The sequence below is a fragment of the Lepisosteus oculatus genome, chromosome 7 (genome assembly GCF_040954835.1).
Source record: "Lepisosteus oculatus isolate fLepOcu1 chromosome 7, fLepOcu1.hap2, whole genome shotgun sequence".
NCBI lineage: Eukaryota > Metazoa > Chordata > Actinopteri > Semionotiformes > Lepisosteidae > Lepisosteus > Lepisosteus oculatus.
This window is the reverse complement of record NC_090702.1, coordinates 10,598,316-10,618,472: the sequence shown is the minus strand read 5'-3', so window position 1 is coordinate 10,618,472 and position 20,157 is coordinate 10,598,316. Positions and strand designations below refer to the sequence as shown.

Below are 20,157 nucleotides of genomic sequence, written 5' to 3'. Positions count from 1 at the left end.
ATTGTGTCAGGTAGGGTATCCTTGGCTTACCGTGTTAAGAGTTATACCCTGAGGCTTCTGAAAGGCTGGGATTTTAGCAGAGAGGGTTTCATATTTTTATTTCTGATACTCTGGGTCTTGTTAGTGTGGTCCTAAACTGTAAAAAGAAGATAGGAACATGTTTCAGAGGACAAGTACTATTTTCATCTTCCTGGTTTATGTTAAGGAGGTTGAAAATTAAATGAGCTAATAGTTAATTTTGGATATTGTGAACATAGATAAAATGCTAATTCCAAGACTTTAGATAAAAATAAACAATTCACATGGAACACAGCTCTGTATTTTAAATCTCTGACACTCTAATTCTAGGTCCTGAAGCAAGCAGGAGACCATCAAAAGAGGGTGCTGCAGGAGGCAGCTAGCAGCATTCAGGAATGGAAAATTAAGGTGCAGAAAATGAAAGCGGTCTACCACACCTTGAACATGTGCAACATTGATGTAACCCAGCAGTGCTTAATTGCTGAGACCTGGTGTCCTGTCACAGATATGGACAGAATCAAAACGGCTCTCCAGAAAGGAATGGCAAGTACTTTAACTATTTTCAGAGAAAGAATACAGTAGTTAATATGTGTAATTGTCAATATCGACCTACAGATATTTTAACATTGTTTAGTGTCTTCAAGAAAAATATGTTTTTGAATTTCTACATGTTACAAAGTATCAGGGGAGGGAGTGTCTTACATAAGAGCTGTTTGTGTTTTTTACATCTGCTGGGAGGAGAGAAAGCGTAGAGAGTTTTTTTCATGGGAGAAATATAATTGTCATTTTTTATAATACTGAATTACAGTATCAAGTGTTTGGTGTGTTGATTTGTTGTTTGAAACCACAGGACCGGAGTGGTTCAACTGTGGATCCTATTGTGACTGAAGTAAGCACAAGGATGTCACCACCTACCTTTAACAGAACCAACAAATTTACAGCTGGATTTCAGAATATTGTTGATGCATATGGTGTATCTACTTACAGAGAAATCAATCCAGGTCAGCAGTTTCATCTACTCAATAAGAATTACTACTGATTTGTTTCTGTCTGTCTAATGAAAAAAGATTAGTGTTATTCACTAGCATTCATTATGTTGAGAAATATGCATTTACTAAGGCCCAGGAGTGTACAAGTCCTGTCCTGGATAGTCCAAGATGTTTAATGAATTTCTTAACATAGTATACTCAGCACCTAAAGAACTGAGGGAAAATGTTAAACTGGTCTAAATCAAAGTTTGTAAACAGAGGAAAAATTCCTTGACCATCTGGTATATTAAATCTACAGTAGATTGAAGTGAATGTTTTTTTTAATCAAAATGTAAATGTTGTAGTGCTAAATACATTCATGGGTGGAAGAACTTAAATGTCAGCAAAACCTACCAAAAATTAAAAAATAAAATACCTAGCTCACATATATATGCATACACATTCACCACCATGTGTCAATTCTTGGTGAAATTTCCTTTGGCTTGATTCAGTTGTGTTTAGTTGGAGCAATTAAGTTTTACTTTTAATGTATTTACAGTACTGCAATTCAACACAACATTACATCATTTAAAGGAGGAGAATACTTTGAATACATTGTAACACCTTTGTCGCAATGTCTATGGTATCATCAGTAAAGGAATAAGTAATAAGAACAAGTCTGTCATTGAGACAAGGGGGAAGGTGTGAATCAAGTTTCAGGATAACTTTAGTTCCTGATGTCTTTCTGCCTTTTTTGACCCTTTTTTGAGACAGATTAGTGTGATCATGACTATCAGAGGTCACGACTTCACACCACCTGAGTGGCCACTCTGCCTCTCCCCTGCTCCAGCCTCCTCCACTCTCCCAGCTTTTGTTCTTCTATGCTATATAATCTTTGCTGTCTGCCATGTCTTTCTCACACCCAAAGGAGGCTCCACAGCCGAAATGTTCTGTTTCCTTTTTTCTCTTTTCAGCATGGAATAAGTCTATTACTTGTTCCTTTGCGGCCTACACATGCTGACGCAGCTACCTGCCTGAACTACTAGAGTTTAGAGTATACTAGTAATGTAATGTAAGAATCTGAGTAATGTAGAATCTGAGTAAGAATGTTGTTTATTTTAAAATGACACATTAATATTAATCTACGCTACATTACAACTACAGTTTTTAAAGAGGAAACAATATGACAATATTGAGAGCAGTAGAGTTTGAACTGCAATTGCTTTGTTTAAGCAAGTGTATTGGATGAATTCAGGTATGACTGCCTCAATGTACCCATCCACAATATTCAAATTTATGAATGTTCAATAAAGAATGAATCTGAACAAAAATTGATTTATTTCATTTAGTGTTAAGAAGGCACATAACAAATGTACAATTGTTATAGTGTACAATAAAACTTTATGAGCTGCTTCACTCATTTCCAGATGTTTATTTTTCATCCCCATAGCTCCCTACACAATCATAACTTTCCCCTTCCTGTTTGCCGTGATGTTTGGTGACTGGGGCCATGGTGTTATTATGCTTTCCTTTGCTCTGTTGATGATTCATAATGAGAAGATGTTTTCAAAAAAAAAGAGTAACAATGAGGTGAGCTCTTTACAGTCTTTCTATGTGTTTCTTTCAGAACATTGCTACTGTAAAAGGTACAACAATAGTAACAATATGATAAAAATATTTATAATACATATTGTTAATATTGTAAAATAATCCAAATTACATTTAGATGTTTAATAGGTGTGGACCACGTTTTATTTAGTGTATGATAAATACTTTCAGATTGCCCAGTGATAGTCACATGTTCCTCAGTCAGGCTTCCTACAAACCATCACATAAACTTTTTGTACAGTTCTTTTAGCATTTCACTAGCATTTCACTAGAGTTCACTAGTATTTAAGTGCTATACTTTACCTTTTAGTTAGTGACTGCAGACCAATTAGAAGATCAATTTTTAATTAATTAAATTCTTATCTACAGTACATATCCTATTTTTCAGTTTGATTAATTAGGAAAGACTACTGTATGTTCATAGGTTTCTCAGATTCTAGCCCTATTAAATTTTACTTACACTCACACTTTTGGAACACATACAGTAAATCTATCAATGAATGATTAAATTAATCACAGAATGTTGTAAAAGTTGTAATACTTCTGCCTTGATTTTTATGTATTTTGTTTATTCAATGTTTTTATGGATCTTTTGAGTAACAATTATGCTATGGGGCAAAACATGGTTGGTAGAAAATGCAGATGTGACGCTGTTGGGGTAGCAGTGATCTTCTAGTATGTGGAACTTAGTAAACATAGACACAAAATTGTGGTATAAGGTAGGTCTTTAGTAAATCCTTATTTACAGTTATGGAGAAGTAGTGCAAAAGAAAAACAAAAACTTTAAGCTCTCTCCAAACTTAAACTAAACAATTTTATACAAAGAAAAAGAATGCTAAAGTCTTACAAATTGTAATGTCTAATAATGATTGGTAAGTTAAAACCACTTTAAATGTGTGACCTCCTATACATACACTGAAAAATACTATCTTATCCTAAACCAGAAAGATTATTTAATCTTTGTATTTTTTATATAAAAATAGTTAAATATTGAGATTAAATTATGATAGAGAAAACTTTTATTTTCATTTTCAATTGTTTAACATAAAACATCTCCCGATAGCACTGCTCAATTAGAACCATTTATTATGGATGTGGTTGTGCTAAGATTAGCCTATCTAAAGCCCAAAGCACCATGATAATGATAATGTTTCTTTATTAGCCCTATACAATTTCTTGCATTAGGAATTTGTCTTTTCGCATACCCCAGCTTTTGGCTGCATACCCCAGCTTTATACCCCATAAAATCCACAGAGCACTTGTTAATGAAAGTTCAGCAAACAATGTAAGCAGAATGTTAAATTCTTGAATGGTTATTAGACATGTTTGAATAAAATCACTCTATACATATTTCTTCCTCTTCAGATTTGGAATACATTCTTTGGTGGCCGTTACCTGATCCTTTTGATGGGTATTTTCTCCATTTATACTGGCTTCATTTATAATGACTGCTTTGCCAAGTCTTTCAACCTCTTTGGTTCCTCCTGGCATGTGAGACCAATGTTTCTGAATGGAACATGGAAGTAAGATACAATTTCAAAACCAAATATTTCTGTGACATTTCTGCTCAGATCTGTTGATGTATCTGATTTTCTCTAAAGTTAGATAATGAATGTAATATTTTTTTTTGCTATTAAAATGACTAAATTATGTATTTTAAATAGGTAAATTGTACAGTATATAAGGCCAATGTGCACATGTTTGTTACGTTTTTGTGTATTCGTAATTACTTTGGAATGAGAGAAAACAAATTATTCCTAATGTCACTATAGTTCTTAGTACTCTTAGTGAAGTGCTTTGTTGGGGTACAGTAATGTCAACCATCCTGACTATTTTGTAAGTAAAGATCCTGTGGTGGGTGTTATTCCTGGTGTCCTGACTGATTTTCTCTTTCAGCTTGCACAATCTGATCACCCTGTATTATCTTTAATTTGATTGGGAAAGGAATTTCTTACTCCCCTGTCTTATCTTTGGGGCATAATGGCAGACACACATCACCCATGTGGGTGTTGGACTTCACTGATGCCTGATGTTGGTCCGCTTCTGTGTGTGAAGAACTTTGGGATACTTTCATATGAAAGATGTTGTACAAATGCAAACAATAATTATTATCTTGAAAATAATAGGTTATTATTCATGATATTGGCTTTTATTACTCCCATTTGCTATATACTGTGTTAACTCTATGTAATAAAAAAATGTTTATTTTTTTAACTTTTCTAGTGCACATATCCTTGAAGGAAGTCTACTGCTTCAGTTAGATCCAGCTGTCCCAGGAGTTTACTCAGGAAGTCCTTATGCATTTGGAATAGATCCAGTAAGAAAGTTAAACATATTTTTTAAAGCACAGTTAAAAAACGCAGACCTTATCAGTGGGATAATGTAAGATCCACACAATTATTTAATATGCTTCAAAAAAAGTGTTCCACATTTTGGTGAAGATCTTGTGCTGATTATTAACAACAACTGTCTTGTATTGTAGCATACAAAAGTAGCGTCATTTATTCTATTTTGATTTTAATTTTAAATACGACACTCTTGACATGCATGTATACAATAGATGATGTATATAATGTGTGTTTTATTTAGAAATTTAAGTTCAGGATTGTTTTTGTTTTAAATGAAGGATTTTAAAGATAACTAAAACTTGAGATACCTAAATAGAAATTCTAAATTCCATTCCAATTCCAATAGTTTGTAGATCTCCTGGACAGGGATAATGTATTGCTTAGATAAGTGGAACCCAAAAGAAATAAAAAAGCCAAATGTCAGTTAATATAAATACTGTTCTATTCTGTGAGCCATACAAAGGACATAAGCCAAGGAGAAAGTCTAAAGAAGAATCATTACAATGCTTTAAAAACGTACATTATAAACAGATTTCAGTAAAAAAGTTTTCCAATCCAGTAAATGGCAGTTTGTGAAGGTGTACAGGTATAATCTTTATAGACAAAGATTATCATAATTTCCTCTTCATTTCTTGTGTTTGAGTTCCAAAGTAATATGAGAGTAAATAGACTATTGTTACCACTGAGAGGTTATTAAAATGGAGAATAAGCAGGACTTGACCAAGTGGCTTAGTTAATAACTAAAATAATTGAGATTAACCCCCAACTTGTACTACTACATTTCTAACGCAGATGCTACAGAATTAAAGGGGGCCTATCTCCCAATTCTAAAATACACCCAGAAGCAGGATAGGCAGTTTCAAATGGAGAGATTCTTCACTCAGGAACTCCAAGTCCCCTAATAGGTACAGAATAACAAGAACAAGCTGTCTTGGAAAGATTCATAACTAGCTCCAATCAGGTTTTTTCACAGGTTCATGAAGTAGGGACTCTCGCCTGGCACAAGCTTCAAGTTCCTACTGCTCTGTCTTGTGATCTGACCTTTTTTTTATTTTTCTTTCCTTCTCCTCATCTGATCTTATACAGTGTGTTTCTAGACTGGTGATTGATACTGTACTTAATAATTTACCCAGAACCTAATTAACCAAGGTACTGTATGCCAAGGTAAACTTTATAATTGCTTTGAACACAGGATCTATACATCTCAAACATCCCCTCTGCTTTGAAGCTGGACATGTTTAAATTTCCAGGTGATACAGACTTTATTAGGATTTTTAGATACTTCCATTGTCACCTACCTGAGCTTGTAACACAATCAACTTTAATTACTGTAGAAAATAGTGGATTCATCAGTTACAGAACAAATCACAAAACACCATAGGATGGTTGATGCTACACATCATTTAACTTCAGTAAAAACATTTTTTTCAATTAAAATTTTAATTTTATTTTATTTAATAGTAAAAACATGAATTTACTGAATGGATTTTCCACTATCTTTCCATCAAATGTATGATTATTTAACAACCCCACTTTGAAATGGAAATACATACTGTATACATACAGTATACTGTATCTCGACAAATTTAGGTTTAGGTGGTTTCTAATATTGCTCATAGCATGTGTTTATTTGGTGTTTTACATTTTTTTAATTTTACTTTAGATATGGAACATTGCTTCAAATAAATTGACATTCCTGAACTCCTATAAGATGAAGATGTCTGTAGTGCTTGGAATCATCCAGATGATATTTGGGGTGATTCTCAGTCTTTTTAATCACATGTAAGTTCATGTTAAATTACGGTACCCTCCCTAAATGTACAGTATTGGAACAATGAAATCTGGGATTGTTTTCACAATTAATTCAATATTAGTAAGAAGTGCATCTCCTAAGTATTTTATTTTCTAATAAAGCCTATGAAATTAACTTCTTGTGTCAATTAATATTGTGTTAAATCAATAGTATTAAATCTCTTTATTTTGAAGGAGCAAAAGTATTGTGCAAGTTGTCTGCTAGAATAGGTCTCTTATTGGTCAGGAGTTGATTGTTGAATGATTAGGCACAATTAGCCTGTCTCACTTTTTTTGAAATTCTAAATGCTGACTTTTACACTTAATGTAAATGTATCTCAATACTTATGTTCATTTGAAATCGCTGGATTGAACAGTATGCACATTTGTTCACATTCATGATAAAAAATATACGTGATACTTTAATATATTCTGTACAATAAATATAACAGATATTATATTATCAAACTCTAGGGATTTTACAATTTTGATAAATTTCTTTGAAAAATCTTACATCAGATTGGAATGCTTTTCTTCTTTCTTCTTTCCCTTAGGCACTTCAAGAACACAGTCAACATTGTCTTCCAGTTCATCCCAGAGATCATTTTTATCACCTGCTTGTTTGGCTACATGGTTTTCATGATCATATTTAAATGGTGTCAGTATGATGTTCACTCCTCCCAGATAGCCCCTAGCATCCTCATTCATTACATCAACATGTTTCTCTTCAACTACGGAGACTCCTCTAATGCTCCTCTTTATTCATATCAGGTAATGTAATTTTATTGTATATAATAACACTATCATTATTGTAATTGTTGTTTTAGTGATTAAGTGTAACAGGTATGTATTTTAGCCTTCGCTAGTTAATTAGTTTATTATGTTAATTAGTTTATTATGAACCTTCTTCGGGTGCCAAGGCTCCACGGCTGAAACGTTGTGTTTTCTTTCTTTTTTCAGCATGGAATAAACCTATTACTTATTCCTTTGCAGCCTACGCATGCTAACGAAGCTACCCACCTGAACTACTACAATCTATACAGTAGTTATGATTGTTCATATATTTATAATTAGCAGTAAAACATTTTTGCCCAAATATGACCTTTGTTTAAGCTGTAAAAAAGGTCTTTGTTTAGGCTGAATCTTTTCTATTTTAAATTAGAAGAATTTCAGTCAAATCACTACTATACCTTAACAGACATTCTCCAGCCATTGTTTAGTTTCATCATGATATTAATTAAGTAAAAAAATAAATATAAACCCCAAAATTTTGAGATCATGATCCTGTGTTGCTAGTGATCCAAAGAATGAATGACCAAAAAAGCAGTAAAGATTTCTTATTTTATACTGTAGATACAAGGGTTTCTGTTAGTATTGCGTCAGTTTTATGCTGGAATTTTGCTCAGCACACAAAAATAAAAAAATATTAAACAACAGCACAACATTAAACTCACACATAGAAATTAAATTGACTTAGTTCTAGAGAATACAGATTCAAGTTAGGTTTTGTGTATAATTACATTTACTTTCTTAAAGTTAGAGAGATTGCCAAGCACTTAATTTACTGTACAGTATATCTTTTTATCCAAAACGGTTTTCTTGAATTATGACATTCTTAATGCAGTCTTCTTTAGAATTCTGGGCCCAATCTTGGACCCTGTTGGATTATACTACTGTACATACGTTCTATTTACCCCAATAACCTGTACGTTCAGACAAAATATTTTAGTCCGCATTCAAAAATGCTGAAACAAGAATTTAAGTACATTAATTTATTTAACATAGAAGCCATATAGGCATTTAAATTTAATAACCACCTTGTTATTAATTAAATAATACTAACTAATTAACAATAACTAATCTTGTTGCTGAATTAATAGCAAAAGCAAGAAACATCTACTAATTTCCTAGTAATCACTATTTGAACTCTGTCACTTAACATTAAATCAACAGTACTACACACTTTGAAAAGGCATCCAGTACTTAATAACTATTTAGTGAAAAATTTTTTTACTGGGATTATATCTGATTATTGTTTGACAATCTGGGAAATTTTGATATACTTAAGTTGTCTTATTCTTACTTTTTCAGTAACTAGGGTAAATTAAAATAATAAATCAACAACAATAATAAAAACATTGATTTCTCACAACAGCACTCTTATGCTAAAGGTTTTAAGTCCACTTTTTATAGCAAATATGATCTATCCACTCTGATGCCCAGTTCATGATTTCCAACATACTGTACCTTGTGAATGTACTGTATTCAGACATTTTCTTTGGAGTCCCATTTTTGTTAAATTACAAAATGCTGTATAAACAGTTTAAACCTTTTACTTAATAACTTGCATGTTCAAGTTATTAAGGTCTTGACAGGTTGATGCACTGTGTTGTTTCTCTAAGAGACACAGTGCTTTCCAATGATACCAAAATAGCTCAAAACATTTTGACACAATTTTGAATGATCGCTTAAATGCATAATTTCATGTGGGATTTAAGATGAGTTTGCCACTCTGCCATACAGAATATCTTTATGAAGTGTCCAAAACAGGGTTGACTCATGTACTGTAGGTTTTTTCCATCTCAACCATTGAACTACAGTATGTAGCTGTTTCAAAGTTATCTTTGGCATCCAGTTGGCATCCCTCACCAGTTTCCTCCCTGCCTGGCTGCTTGGTTTGGAGGGACAGTCTGATCTAGGCATGGTCTAGGTGGCACAATGTACCTTATTAATGACAGAATTGACTATCCAGGGATATTCAGAGAATGTAATTGCATGCTAATGCTTATCAGTGTTTTCCAATTATTAAGAATTAAGAGAACTACTACTACAGTATTACAATAGAGGCCACTTTAATAATACAGGTTTGCCACAGCAAAACATACAGTATGAATACAAATGTAATCCTGACTTTTCCATTTTTAGTAAATATTCATTATTTTTATTTAGTTTTGTTTTTTGCTTTGAATGTGTGGATTAGGTTATGTACATAAGAAATATTAATTGCATCTTTAAAGTGTCATGACAACAAGTTTTAAAGCACAAAAATATGAAAACTGTGCAAGGGCTCGAATACATGTGCAACTATTGTATCTCTATGTGTGTACTGTATACTGTCGTTTACAGTACAGTATATATGTATTATTTTTCAGCAAGAAGTTCAGAGCTTTTTGGTAGTTCTTGCAGTGATTGCTGTCCCTTGGATGCTGCTCTTTAAGCCTTTGATTCTACGTGCTAAGCACTTAAAATCCCAGCAACAGGTAAAAGATGTAATATCTTAAACGTTTTCATGGAGAACTTTTATGTGATCTTTATTTGCTTCTCTTTTTTCTTTTTTTAAGTCCTACAAAAGATTTAACATACTGTACTATACACAGTCAGTTTGAGTCAGTAAACAAACCAAATCCAGAAACAGTCTGTTACATAAAAATATTTATTGTAAACAGACAATGGACTAAAGGAGTATTAGTTACTATTTCATTTCGTATAAATCAAATTTACAATTCTCCAGATACTATTTAATTGCTTTCTCCCACAAAGCAGCTAATTAAGGGAGGCAGAGAGGAGATAGAAGTGGACATACTTCACGTACACTCCTCTAATGACACACCTCCAGAAGGACGTGAAGAAGGTGAAAGAGAGGTACATGTAAGTATTTTCCTCCTTTATTTCTCAGTTTTGTACCCTCACTCTGAGGCTGGACATGATATTGTGTAGTAATTTTTTGAGTAGGCAGTTTGGTTGAGATGTAGCCTGCTGGAAATCTAAATTTGATAACATGACTGCATGCCTTGGTCTCAGTGCCTGTAATATCATTTAGTCAGATGAAGAAAAGCCCCCAGGACCTTTTGAGACTAGAGTTAAAGATTCTTTGTTAGGTCAGTTGAGATCTTTGTTAGATCTGTCTCAGAAACTTGTAGTGCATCTTTATACCATAGTGTTCTATGTGTTTTTTATTGCATATGTTTTTTGTATTATTTTTTAGTTATTTTCTTTTGTGTCAGACTTAGCATCATTTTTTAAAGCAACAGGACATCTTGTTGGAAGTTTTCTTTTCAGTTGAAAAAACAACTGCATTATTAGACAGTGGTTTATTATTTTATTGTCAGAAAAGGTTCAACTGGGGAGCTGTGTATGCATTTGTTAGCTGCATAGAAACGAGTAGTGGTTAATTCCACACTGAAAATTAGAAAAAGAAAGCATGTACAGTATCAGTAAAGAATTTTATCACAGAATTTAACTTTCCACATTTGTCCCCTAAATCTCCCTTTTCTTGGATAGTCTTTCTCACCTGTTCTGTATGCACTCACACCTGCTTTGTCCTTTGTTCGCCTATGTGTTAATGTCGTTGCTTCTTTCCTTCAGTAAATTTGGGCCTGGGCTCAACAGCCAAAACAATGTGTTCTTTCTAATTTTCAGCATGGAATTAGTTGTATTCTGTTTTATATGTCAGTCTTTCATGCAGAATGAGACTTGCAAATTATATTAATTTCTAAAACAGTTTAGCCTATTTAGGATTCCTCTTTAAAGATTCTTCACCTTTACATTTGAATAATTTCAGTAAATCATTCCCTTAATTTGTTTGTATATATTCTCCAGGCTACAAAACTAGAATGCTTTTTCAATGATTTTTTGGTTCATTTTGATACACATATAGAACAATGTAATGTAATTTCTATATTTTACCACTATCTCACAAAAAAGAAAAAATATATACTTCCCATAGTTACTGTATAATTCCAAGGTGGTGCCCTGCATTGCCAGTGTTACACCAAATTATGTACAGTACCACTTCTCTTTCCAAATATCCTAGGGTTGTTTTTAGTATAATATCATCTTAATGCTAAAATTAAGCATTATCAACCTTTCTCTGTTTAACCAGTGTTCTACAATAAATCACTCTCCTGTTCCCAGTGTTCCCAATAAATCACTTTTCACATTCATCATTAAAGCCGGCATGGTGGCACATTGGAAACATTGCCATGCAAAGCAATGTGTCTTTGGGTTCAATTTTGGACCTGGGGTTCGATCTGCGTGGGGTTCACCTTGTATCTGCCTGGTATCCTCCCTTTGCTCCGGTTTCCTCCCATAGTGTAAATCCCATGTGTGAGTGTGTGTGTGTCTGTGTTTGCATCAGTCTGACTTGTGATGGACTGGCATCCTATCAAGTTTGTACCCAGCCTTTCACCCATTGTTTGTTGCGATAGGCTCTGGCTAAGAAGTGGTTCGAAAATGGATGGATGGATTAATCATAAAGAACAGAAATAGGCTATTGCATAGCAAGCATTTAAAATAAAGGTTTTGTTAGTGGTTTATATTTAGGACTTCTGAATTTAAATTTTATTGTCAAGACAAATGCCTCCTTTTAAAGTCTAATTACTGCTTTTTAAGCTATCTTTGTGTTCTAATTAGGATAAAAGTATGCAAAGCCACCTGCACTTGAATAAATCTCAGAGATTAATATCTTTAATGCTGCAATTTTGGATTTCATACAAGTATATAGTCATTTAATTCAGAAATCATTTTTGGAGTAGTATCTAGAGTCCTGGCTTCAACTATCATGCAGGAGTTTTATATCCTAGTTTGTTGTACTATTAAGAAAATACATACTGTAGAGAAAATAAATAATGCATAGGCATAATAATTTGTGATCAGTGCCATCTCCCAGATGTGTCCTTTATTACAAATAAAAGAGAAGTTCAAACAAGGAGTGAACTTAAGTCAAAGGAACCTTGTTTCATAATAACTGTATTTTTGGTTTTAATTAGACAGAATCAGTTTTCAGTGAATTTAAAATAAAATTATAAAAATAAACACTGGAAACCAGACCAGGAGCCCTATTTCTATTATTTCCATTTATCAAGTACTCAGCACTCGAGTTGTTCTGCTTTCTTTCTGTCTCATGCAGCAGTCTGTATCTGAAAACACAGAGCAGATAGAAATGGATAAACTTCAGACACACTCCTCCATTAACAGTGGAGGGCATAATGAAGGACATGATGAGGGACAAAAAGAGGTAAGCCTTTGCTCCTTAACTGTTCAAATTTATTACATTCTGTACACAGGCGGGATCTGCAGCTTCATCTGAGCAGTGAGTTGATTGCAATGTAACTTGCTGTGGGGTTCAATTAATGATGCAGAATTTAGCTGTACGGCTTGTTCTCAGTGCCTGGGCTATCATTCAGCCAGCTGACTGGTAGGAGCCATCAACCAATATTCCCTCTAATTTTTAATGGCTGGTGTGCGCAAACATTTCAAGTTGTGCAAATTGTTTCCCCAGTGACAAAAACTTGTGCGCAATAAACAAAGTGTATGGAAAATTGTAATCACCTGAAATTATTGTTAATATAGTCATTCTCATAGAAGCATAGAGATCCAAAAGACAGGGACAGCGATTCAATGAGCCCAGTCATAGAGACTGAGTGTCAAGCGAGCACTAGCAGTGAGGTACAAGACTACAAAAGCATAGATATCGATTATTGAGTAGCAATAATAATGCACACAGACAAGTTGGGCCTCTCTCAGCCAGTCTCATGTTGTCAATTTAGCATTTTCCAATTGACGACCATGTTTGTTTTATTATTATCATATTTTGGGGGTAATTTAATTTTTGTGCACAGTTCAATTTCCTATGTGCGCTGATTTCCTGCAGCCAGCAGAGGAATCCTACTTCGTTGGGCCCCTGAGCAAGGCCCTTAACCCCAGCTGCTCCAGGGGCACCGTATAAATGGTTGACCCTGCACTCTGACCCCGAGCTTATTTCTCCCCGTCTGTGCGCCTGTGTGTCTCATGGAGAGCAAGCTGGGATATACAGAAAGACAAACTCCTAATGCAAGAAATGTGCATATCTTGATCTCTTATAAATTTCATAACCTGTGTGTGCACACACATGTGCAGAGCTTAGAGGGAACATTGCCTCCAACCCCTTTTAAAATTAAAGTTAAGATTATTTTTTAGGCCTGTAGAGAATTCTGTCTGTCCTAGCATCTTGTAGTAGCACAAAATCAGAAAATACAATGGAGAACCATTCTCAGACAAAGGTGTAATTTACACTCTGTTTCTTCAAAAGACATTACTCAACTGCAGACATTCTAGCTGTACAAAGACAGGGATGAAACATATCTATACTTTACACATAATCGGGTGTTAAGGAAAACGTACAGTATATGAAAATTTCCTCATGCTTTTATGATCTAAGACGGTTTCCAAGAGAGAAGTTATGTCAGAATAAAAACTTGTTTAGTATTTCTGCCTTGCATTATTGGGATCCTGGGTTCAACTCTGAATTAGGGATGCTATCTGTTTGTATGTTCCCCCTGTGTTTATGTAGGTTTTTGCAGGTGCTCTAGTCTCCTCTCACAGTCCAAAGACAAACATATCAATCAAAACGTAAATTGTTATGTTAATTTATCTTCTGCGAAAACTGGCCCTGGTGTGAGTGTGTGGATATTCATGCATGCATGTTTGTGATGGACTGGCATCCAGGGTGTATTGTGCCTTGTGCCTTTTGCTTGCAGAGATAGGCTCTGGCTGCCCTATATCTGTGAATTGTTAAAATAAATTGATATTTATCTGTTTTCTTTTGAACTCAGCTGAGCTAGTGTTTTAAAGGGAAAAATGTCTGTTTGCCTCTTTCGACTATAGAAGTCTGCAGCTGTGAGAGTCTCTAACATTTTTTAACAATATATGGCTGGTGCTCTCATTCCTGTACTTACTATCTCTTCTATGGACTGATACCAGAGCAACAAAAGCTTTTGTTTATGTTAATGGTGACCTAAACAATATATTCTATCACAACCCACTGAAGCTAAGCAGGTGTGAGCCTGGTCAGTACCTGGATGTGAGACTCCTTGGAAAATGTAAGGTTGCTACTGGAAGTGGTGTTAGTGGGGCCAGTAGGGGGCGCTCACTCTCCGGTCTGTGTGGGTCCTAATGCTCCAGTAAATCACTTTGAGTTGAGTATCCTGAAAAGAGCTATATAAGCAATTATATAATATTGTGTAATAATTGTATTATTAATATGGTTTACCTTTTTTAAACCCTAACAAAACTACTACTGAAGTTGTTCAGGTGGTCAGAATGGATCAGAATGCGTAGGCTGCAAAGGAACAAGTAATAGGTTTATTCCATGCTGAAAAGAGAAGAAAGAAAACACAAAGTTTCGGCTGTGGAACCTTCTTCGGGTGAACGTTGTGTTTTCTTTCTACTTTTTTCAGCATGGAATAAACCTTTAACTTGTTCCTTTACTACTGAAGTTGTCTTCTGTCTTTTTCTTTGCTGCAGTTCAACTTTGGAGATGTGTTTGTGAATCAGAGCATTCACACCATTGAATACTGTTTAGGCTGCATCTCCAATACTGCATCCTATCTTCGTCTGTGGGCTCTCAGTCTTGCACATGCACGTGAGTTATCCATTCCTCTTTCAGCATGCTAAACCACAAGTAATACATACTGTACCATGACAGTTTACACACTTCAGCAGTGTCTATGTGAGATGTCTACAAATGTAACACAATCTCTATATTATACAGTGTAATATTCTAAGCCATTGCATACGAGATGCAGTAATACTACATCATATGGTAGGTTCAGCTCAAAGCTACAAAACAGTTAATGGTGTTTTTTTAAATTGCAACAAGAATTGTTAGACCTACTTTATATAAATGGAAGGCATTTATTTTTCCACAAAAAATCCATGTTTTTCCAAATAGGTAATGTAGCCAGAGATCTGAAAACATTTTATCTTTGTTGTGTTAAATGTATTTTCATTTCATAAAGGACATCATAATTATAAACAGTATACTGTACATACTGTACATTGCCTTGCAAAAATATTCATCTCTCTACAATGATGAACAAAGTCACACTGTCAGTTAAATTGCCTCTGTGTGCACAGTCAGGAAGTGAATTTTAAGTAAAAGCGTAACGATGAAGACCAAAGCTCGTTCAAAATAACTCAGATGTAAACTTGTTGAAAAGCACAGAATGGTATAAAAGTTTAAAGACACTGAATATCACTTTAAGAAATTTATTGAGGTTATTAAGAAGTGGAAATAGTACCATCCCATCCAGACACTCCCTAGATCAAAGTGTCCATCCAAACTTTGGAGCCAGTAAGGAGTACTACGGAGTTTAGATGGGTGAGACTATCCACTGGAATTCAGAAATTTAGAAATTTAAGAAGTTTAATTTAAATGAGTTGTCTGTAATTCTCTCCTAAGAATTATCTGAAGTTCTGTGGCATATGGTGATCCATATTGGCCTTGCCAATCGAAGCTGGGGAGGAGTTATTGGAGTGTTTGTCATCTTTTCTGCATTTGCTGTCTTAACTGTGGCCATTTTACTTGTAATGGAAGGACTCTCTGCTTTCCTTCATGCTCTGCGTCTACACTGGTACGTATGATGCTCAGTCTAAATAAAGAATGAGTTAAGCATTATAGGTGTGGAAAGTCTATAGTAGAAGGTAGTTTTATTGGCTGCTCTTCTGGAACATACAGAAAAATAATTGTGAGGATAGAATTGTTCAAAGGTTTTCCCATATGGATTGGTATGAATAAAAAGGATAACAAAAAGCAGTACACTTAAAACTGAATTAGAGTGCAGGAATGAAATAGTTTCACGTTAAAGTATGCAACTAAATTCTTACCAAACAATTGGGCCTTGTCAGTATAGTAGGTTGACACATGACTACAGTACAGTATATCCTACATTTGAGGTTCTGCAGCTGCAGTTGAAATAGTCAGGGGTTGAACCCAGAATCATCATTACTAATAGTTCCTGAAACCCCCTCCCTAACAACTCTTTTAACTGCATATACAGTAGAAAGCCTAACTGGTATTGAAGAAGGCATGTCTTGCTTAATATCAGCAGTACCAGGTCAGCCTTGATTGCATTATTGAGACAGAATAGTTAATATACTGTAGCTTTAGAAAACTACCTACACTGGCATCAAGTGTTCTGACTCATTTGGTGTATTGGTAGCTCATGCATATTTCAATCTGGGTCAAAAATTAAAATGCAGATCTCTGAAATTTTGTAATTGTGTTCTGGCTAAAGTCATTTTAGGAAGATTCTTGTGTGTAACACTTGAAATAATCCTTTATGGTGACATTTTTAATTGTTCCTGTTATACGTACGGTATATGTAGTTATATATTTTATTGAAAATTAATATTTAACTTCTCATTCCTGTCCAGGGTGGAGTTTCAGAACAAGTTCTACACCGGGACTGGTTACAACTTTTCACCTTTTGATTTTAAACATGTCTTGTCTGGATCTGAAGAAGATTAAATATTAATATTTAATGATTAACAAACATTCTTAACCTTGGGAGAATACTCTTAAAAATGGCATTGAATGTACTACCAATATGTCTGCTGAAATTGTAGTGTACTATAAGTGATGTAAGTTAATTATTTGTTACCTTGTCTTTTTGCTTTTTGACCAGGATACCTTATTTTCATAGGTATGCCAACAAGGGGATTGGCAGTCTTTTTTTCCTATTCCAAGCACTGTGTTATCAGAATTTATTTTTAAAAATGTGTTTTAAGTACAACTCTGGCTTTAAAATTAAACTACAATTTTAGGAACTACAAGATGTTTGTGATTTGTTTGTTTCTTGACCTGAAAAATCTTATCCCTCTATGAGCAAAAAATCAAAAGGGTGGCTGGACATGTACTGTGAAGAAGGTCAAGAAAAGATTATGCAACCTCAGTTATAGCTTTAAGAGTTAAAAGATCAGAATTATAAAAACAAAACACATTTACATACAGTACCAGTCAAAAGTTTGAGTACACCTGCTGGAAAACAGGTTTTTCATGATTATCTGTGCTTTAAACTGTATGAACTTGTCTATAAACACTTAATATTTAATTACACAATACTGTACAGTATGTGTACTTATAATCTGAAGTGAACTGCATTGAAAATGTAAATTTTTCATTTTCAATAAAATGAACATCCAAAGCAAACGGATTTCAGTCTGAAGCCCAGGTTAGTTAAAAGTCAGAAATATGTATAACATGGTGTTAGAACACTAAAAGAAGTTTAAGATTGTCTTTATTAGATGTTCTCACAGGTACTGTAACTAGTGTTTGTAATTCCTCAATGAACATGGCAAAATTTGCTCAGTCAAGCAAGGAAAAAAGCTTCACGCAACCTCATCTGCAGTTTACTTAAGATTATACTGTAAGTACACATATTGTACAGTATCATGTAATTAAATATTAAGTGTTTATAGACAAGTTTATATCCAGCAGGTGTACTCAAACTTTTGACTGGTACTGTACATTCAGAAGAACTGAAACTGTCCCCTTCACAAAGGCTTTATTTTGTAAACAGACAATGATATCTCAATGTGTTACTGACCTCTAACAGAGCTCTCAGAGGTGTGCTGAATTACACACTAAAAACAACAGGGCCGGTCCTAGTTTTTTGGGGGACCCTCCAGATTACAATATAATTAGGATAGTCCACAGCAGCAACAGATACAGTAGAGCAGCTATAGGGAATAATGTACCAATAAAAATCGAGCAGCTGAATCACCAGTGATGATGAGACAGCCTACAGGGATGAGGTCAGGAACCTGGTTGAGTGATTGAGAGATTGACAATAATCTCTCCCTCAACGTCAGCAAAACCACAGAGCTGGTCATCAATTTTAGAAATTAGGGTGGAGACCACACCCCTGTTCACATCAATGAGGTGGCTGTAGAGACTGTTGTGGGAAATTCTTCATCACCGGAGCAGGACACAGTCTTGTGCAGATTCAGTTTTATTGAGTCTCAATAACGACAGTAATGCATGCGCTGGGTCTGCCCCGCAGAATAGATCAACTGCAAGGGTTTCCCAACCCTTATATACAGTCAGAAAGAAGTTTGTTTCATAATCTGATTTCTTGTCCTGTTCTTTGATATGTAATTACTTCTTGTCCTGCTCTGTGTTGCTCTAGGTTCTGTCCTTTGATATGCAGCAGACATTGTTCTGCTTTATCCTGTTTGTGGGTGTTGTTCCTGTCTTTTATTATAGCATTAAGTCACTGGGGCTGCTAAAGCAAGTCAGCTTTATGGCATTTTAGCATCACTTTTGTTGAAGGCTAAATGAACAGACCCCAGCAACACCTCTCACAATGTACTTAAGTGGTGATATTGTTATGCTAGATAAGTGAGATATACTGTATACATGTCCCACTTCCAGACAGTTAGCAGCTTCAAGGTCCTGAGTACCTTCATTACTAATGATTTAATGTGGTCCCAGCATGTAACTGGAGCTACACAACAGCACCTTTACATTCTCAGACAGTTGAAAAAATGTGCTTACATATGATATTACAGTGTGATTTGGCAGCAGCTCGTTGTCTGAGTGGATGGTGTTACAAGGGCTGATCAGGTCAGCCCAGTCCATCACTGGAGTACAGCTCCCCTCTCTTGTGGACATTTTTACAACTTGCTGTCTCAGGAAGGCAGGAAGTATCGCTGAGGACAACTGTCATCCTGGTTTCTCACTTTTCTCCTTCCATCCCTCTGGTAAATGTTATAGGAGCATAAAGGCACGGACTTCAAGATTCAGAGACCACTTCTTCCCACAAGGTGTCAGATTATTGAGCTCTACCCTTATCACTGGTTCATACTGGTGTTTTTGTTTCTCAAACTACTTGTCTGACTTGTATGTTATTTAACGTGTTGTTGCTGCTGCTGGTGTTTATGTTTTTGGTGATTTCTTTAATGTCTTTGAAAGAATACAGTACAAATAAGCATTTCATTGCACTTATGCATATGACAAATAAAATTAACTGAACTGAAAATATGCTGTGTTGCACATTGAAGGGGCCCCATGGTGACCTCAGGGCCCTAGGCATGCAAAACACCATGACAATTGATTGAGATTCTAATCCACCTGCTAATCAGCCTGTTGCCACGATGACATGATCAGGTTGACAGATCTCACCTGTGCATAATGAATTTATCACTTACCTTGTTCCAGCAGGATATTTAGACCAGCCTTGACCATACCTCCCTGCTCAGACAAAGTCAAATGTAACCTGACTTTGAGGTCAACTCACAGGTCAATCCCCTGTAAAAAATTGTGTTTTCTTTTCAGCAGGGATCCAATTGAAATTAGAGCTTTGCAGGGAGAATGAAAGTTTAGAGATCACCCTTTACAGTTTACTTTATATTTTTTATTTGAAAGATACCCTTTAAGTGGACAGTTTATACTTTAAATTCATGATCACTTAAACTCATACATTGTTAATACTACTTGTGATAGCTCAGCATTAAAAGAAACTCAAACTCTATGCATAGGGCTAAGATTCCTTGTGAATGATGCAATTTTTTTACTGTGGTTGTGATTCGGTGTTGTGCAACAAGGAAGTGTTGCTTGCACTAAAACAGTTTTTGCCTGCATTCATAACCAGTCATATGTTTGT

At 34.9% G+C, this 20,157-nt stretch overlaps 1 protein-coding gene across 3 annotated transcripts in view; it reads left to right on the top strand.

The window, feature by feature from the left end:
* LOC102685331 (V-type proton ATPase 116 kDa subunit a 4) overlaps nucleotides 1-17,326 on the top strand; it is a 31,254-nt gene extending 13,928 nt beyond the window's left edge. Inside the window, exons 10-22 of one of the 3 annotated variants that reach the window (XM_069192153.1) lie at nucleotides 349-561; nucleotides 869-1,019; nucleotides 2,437-2,576; nucleotides 3,960-4,117; nucleotides 4,818-4,911; nucleotides 6,606-6,724; nucleotides 7,288-7,504; nucleotides 9,886-9,993; nucleotides 10,274-10,375; nucleotides 12,642-12,749; nucleotides 15,017-15,134; nucleotides 15,954-16,125; nucleotides 16,928-17,326. In XM_069192153.1, the coding sequence (XP_069048254.1) occupies nucleotides 349-561; nucleotides 869-1,019; nucleotides 2,437-2,576; nucleotides 3,960-4,117; nucleotides 4,818-4,911; nucleotides 6,606-6,724; nucleotides 7,288-7,504; nucleotides 9,886-9,993; nucleotides 10,274-10,375; nucleotides 12,642-12,749; nucleotides 15,017-15,134; nucleotides 15,954-16,125; nucleotides 16,928-17,021 (1,794 nt within the window). In that variant the 3' untranslated portion in view covers nucleotides 17,022-17,326. Of the gene's footprint in view, nucleotides 1-348; nucleotides 562-868; nucleotides 1,020-2,436; nucleotides 2,577-3,959; nucleotides 4,118-4,817; nucleotides 4,912-6,605; nucleotides 6,725-7,287; nucleotides 7,505-9,885; nucleotides 9,994-10,273; nucleotides 10,382-12,641; nucleotides 12,750-15,016; nucleotides 15,135-15,953; nucleotides 16,126-16,927 lie in introns of all 3 variants that reach the window. The other 2 variants (XM_015353134.2, XM_015353135.2) reach the window with 2 other exon arrangements.
* Nucleotides 17,327-20,157: the final 2,831 nt, after the last annotated feature.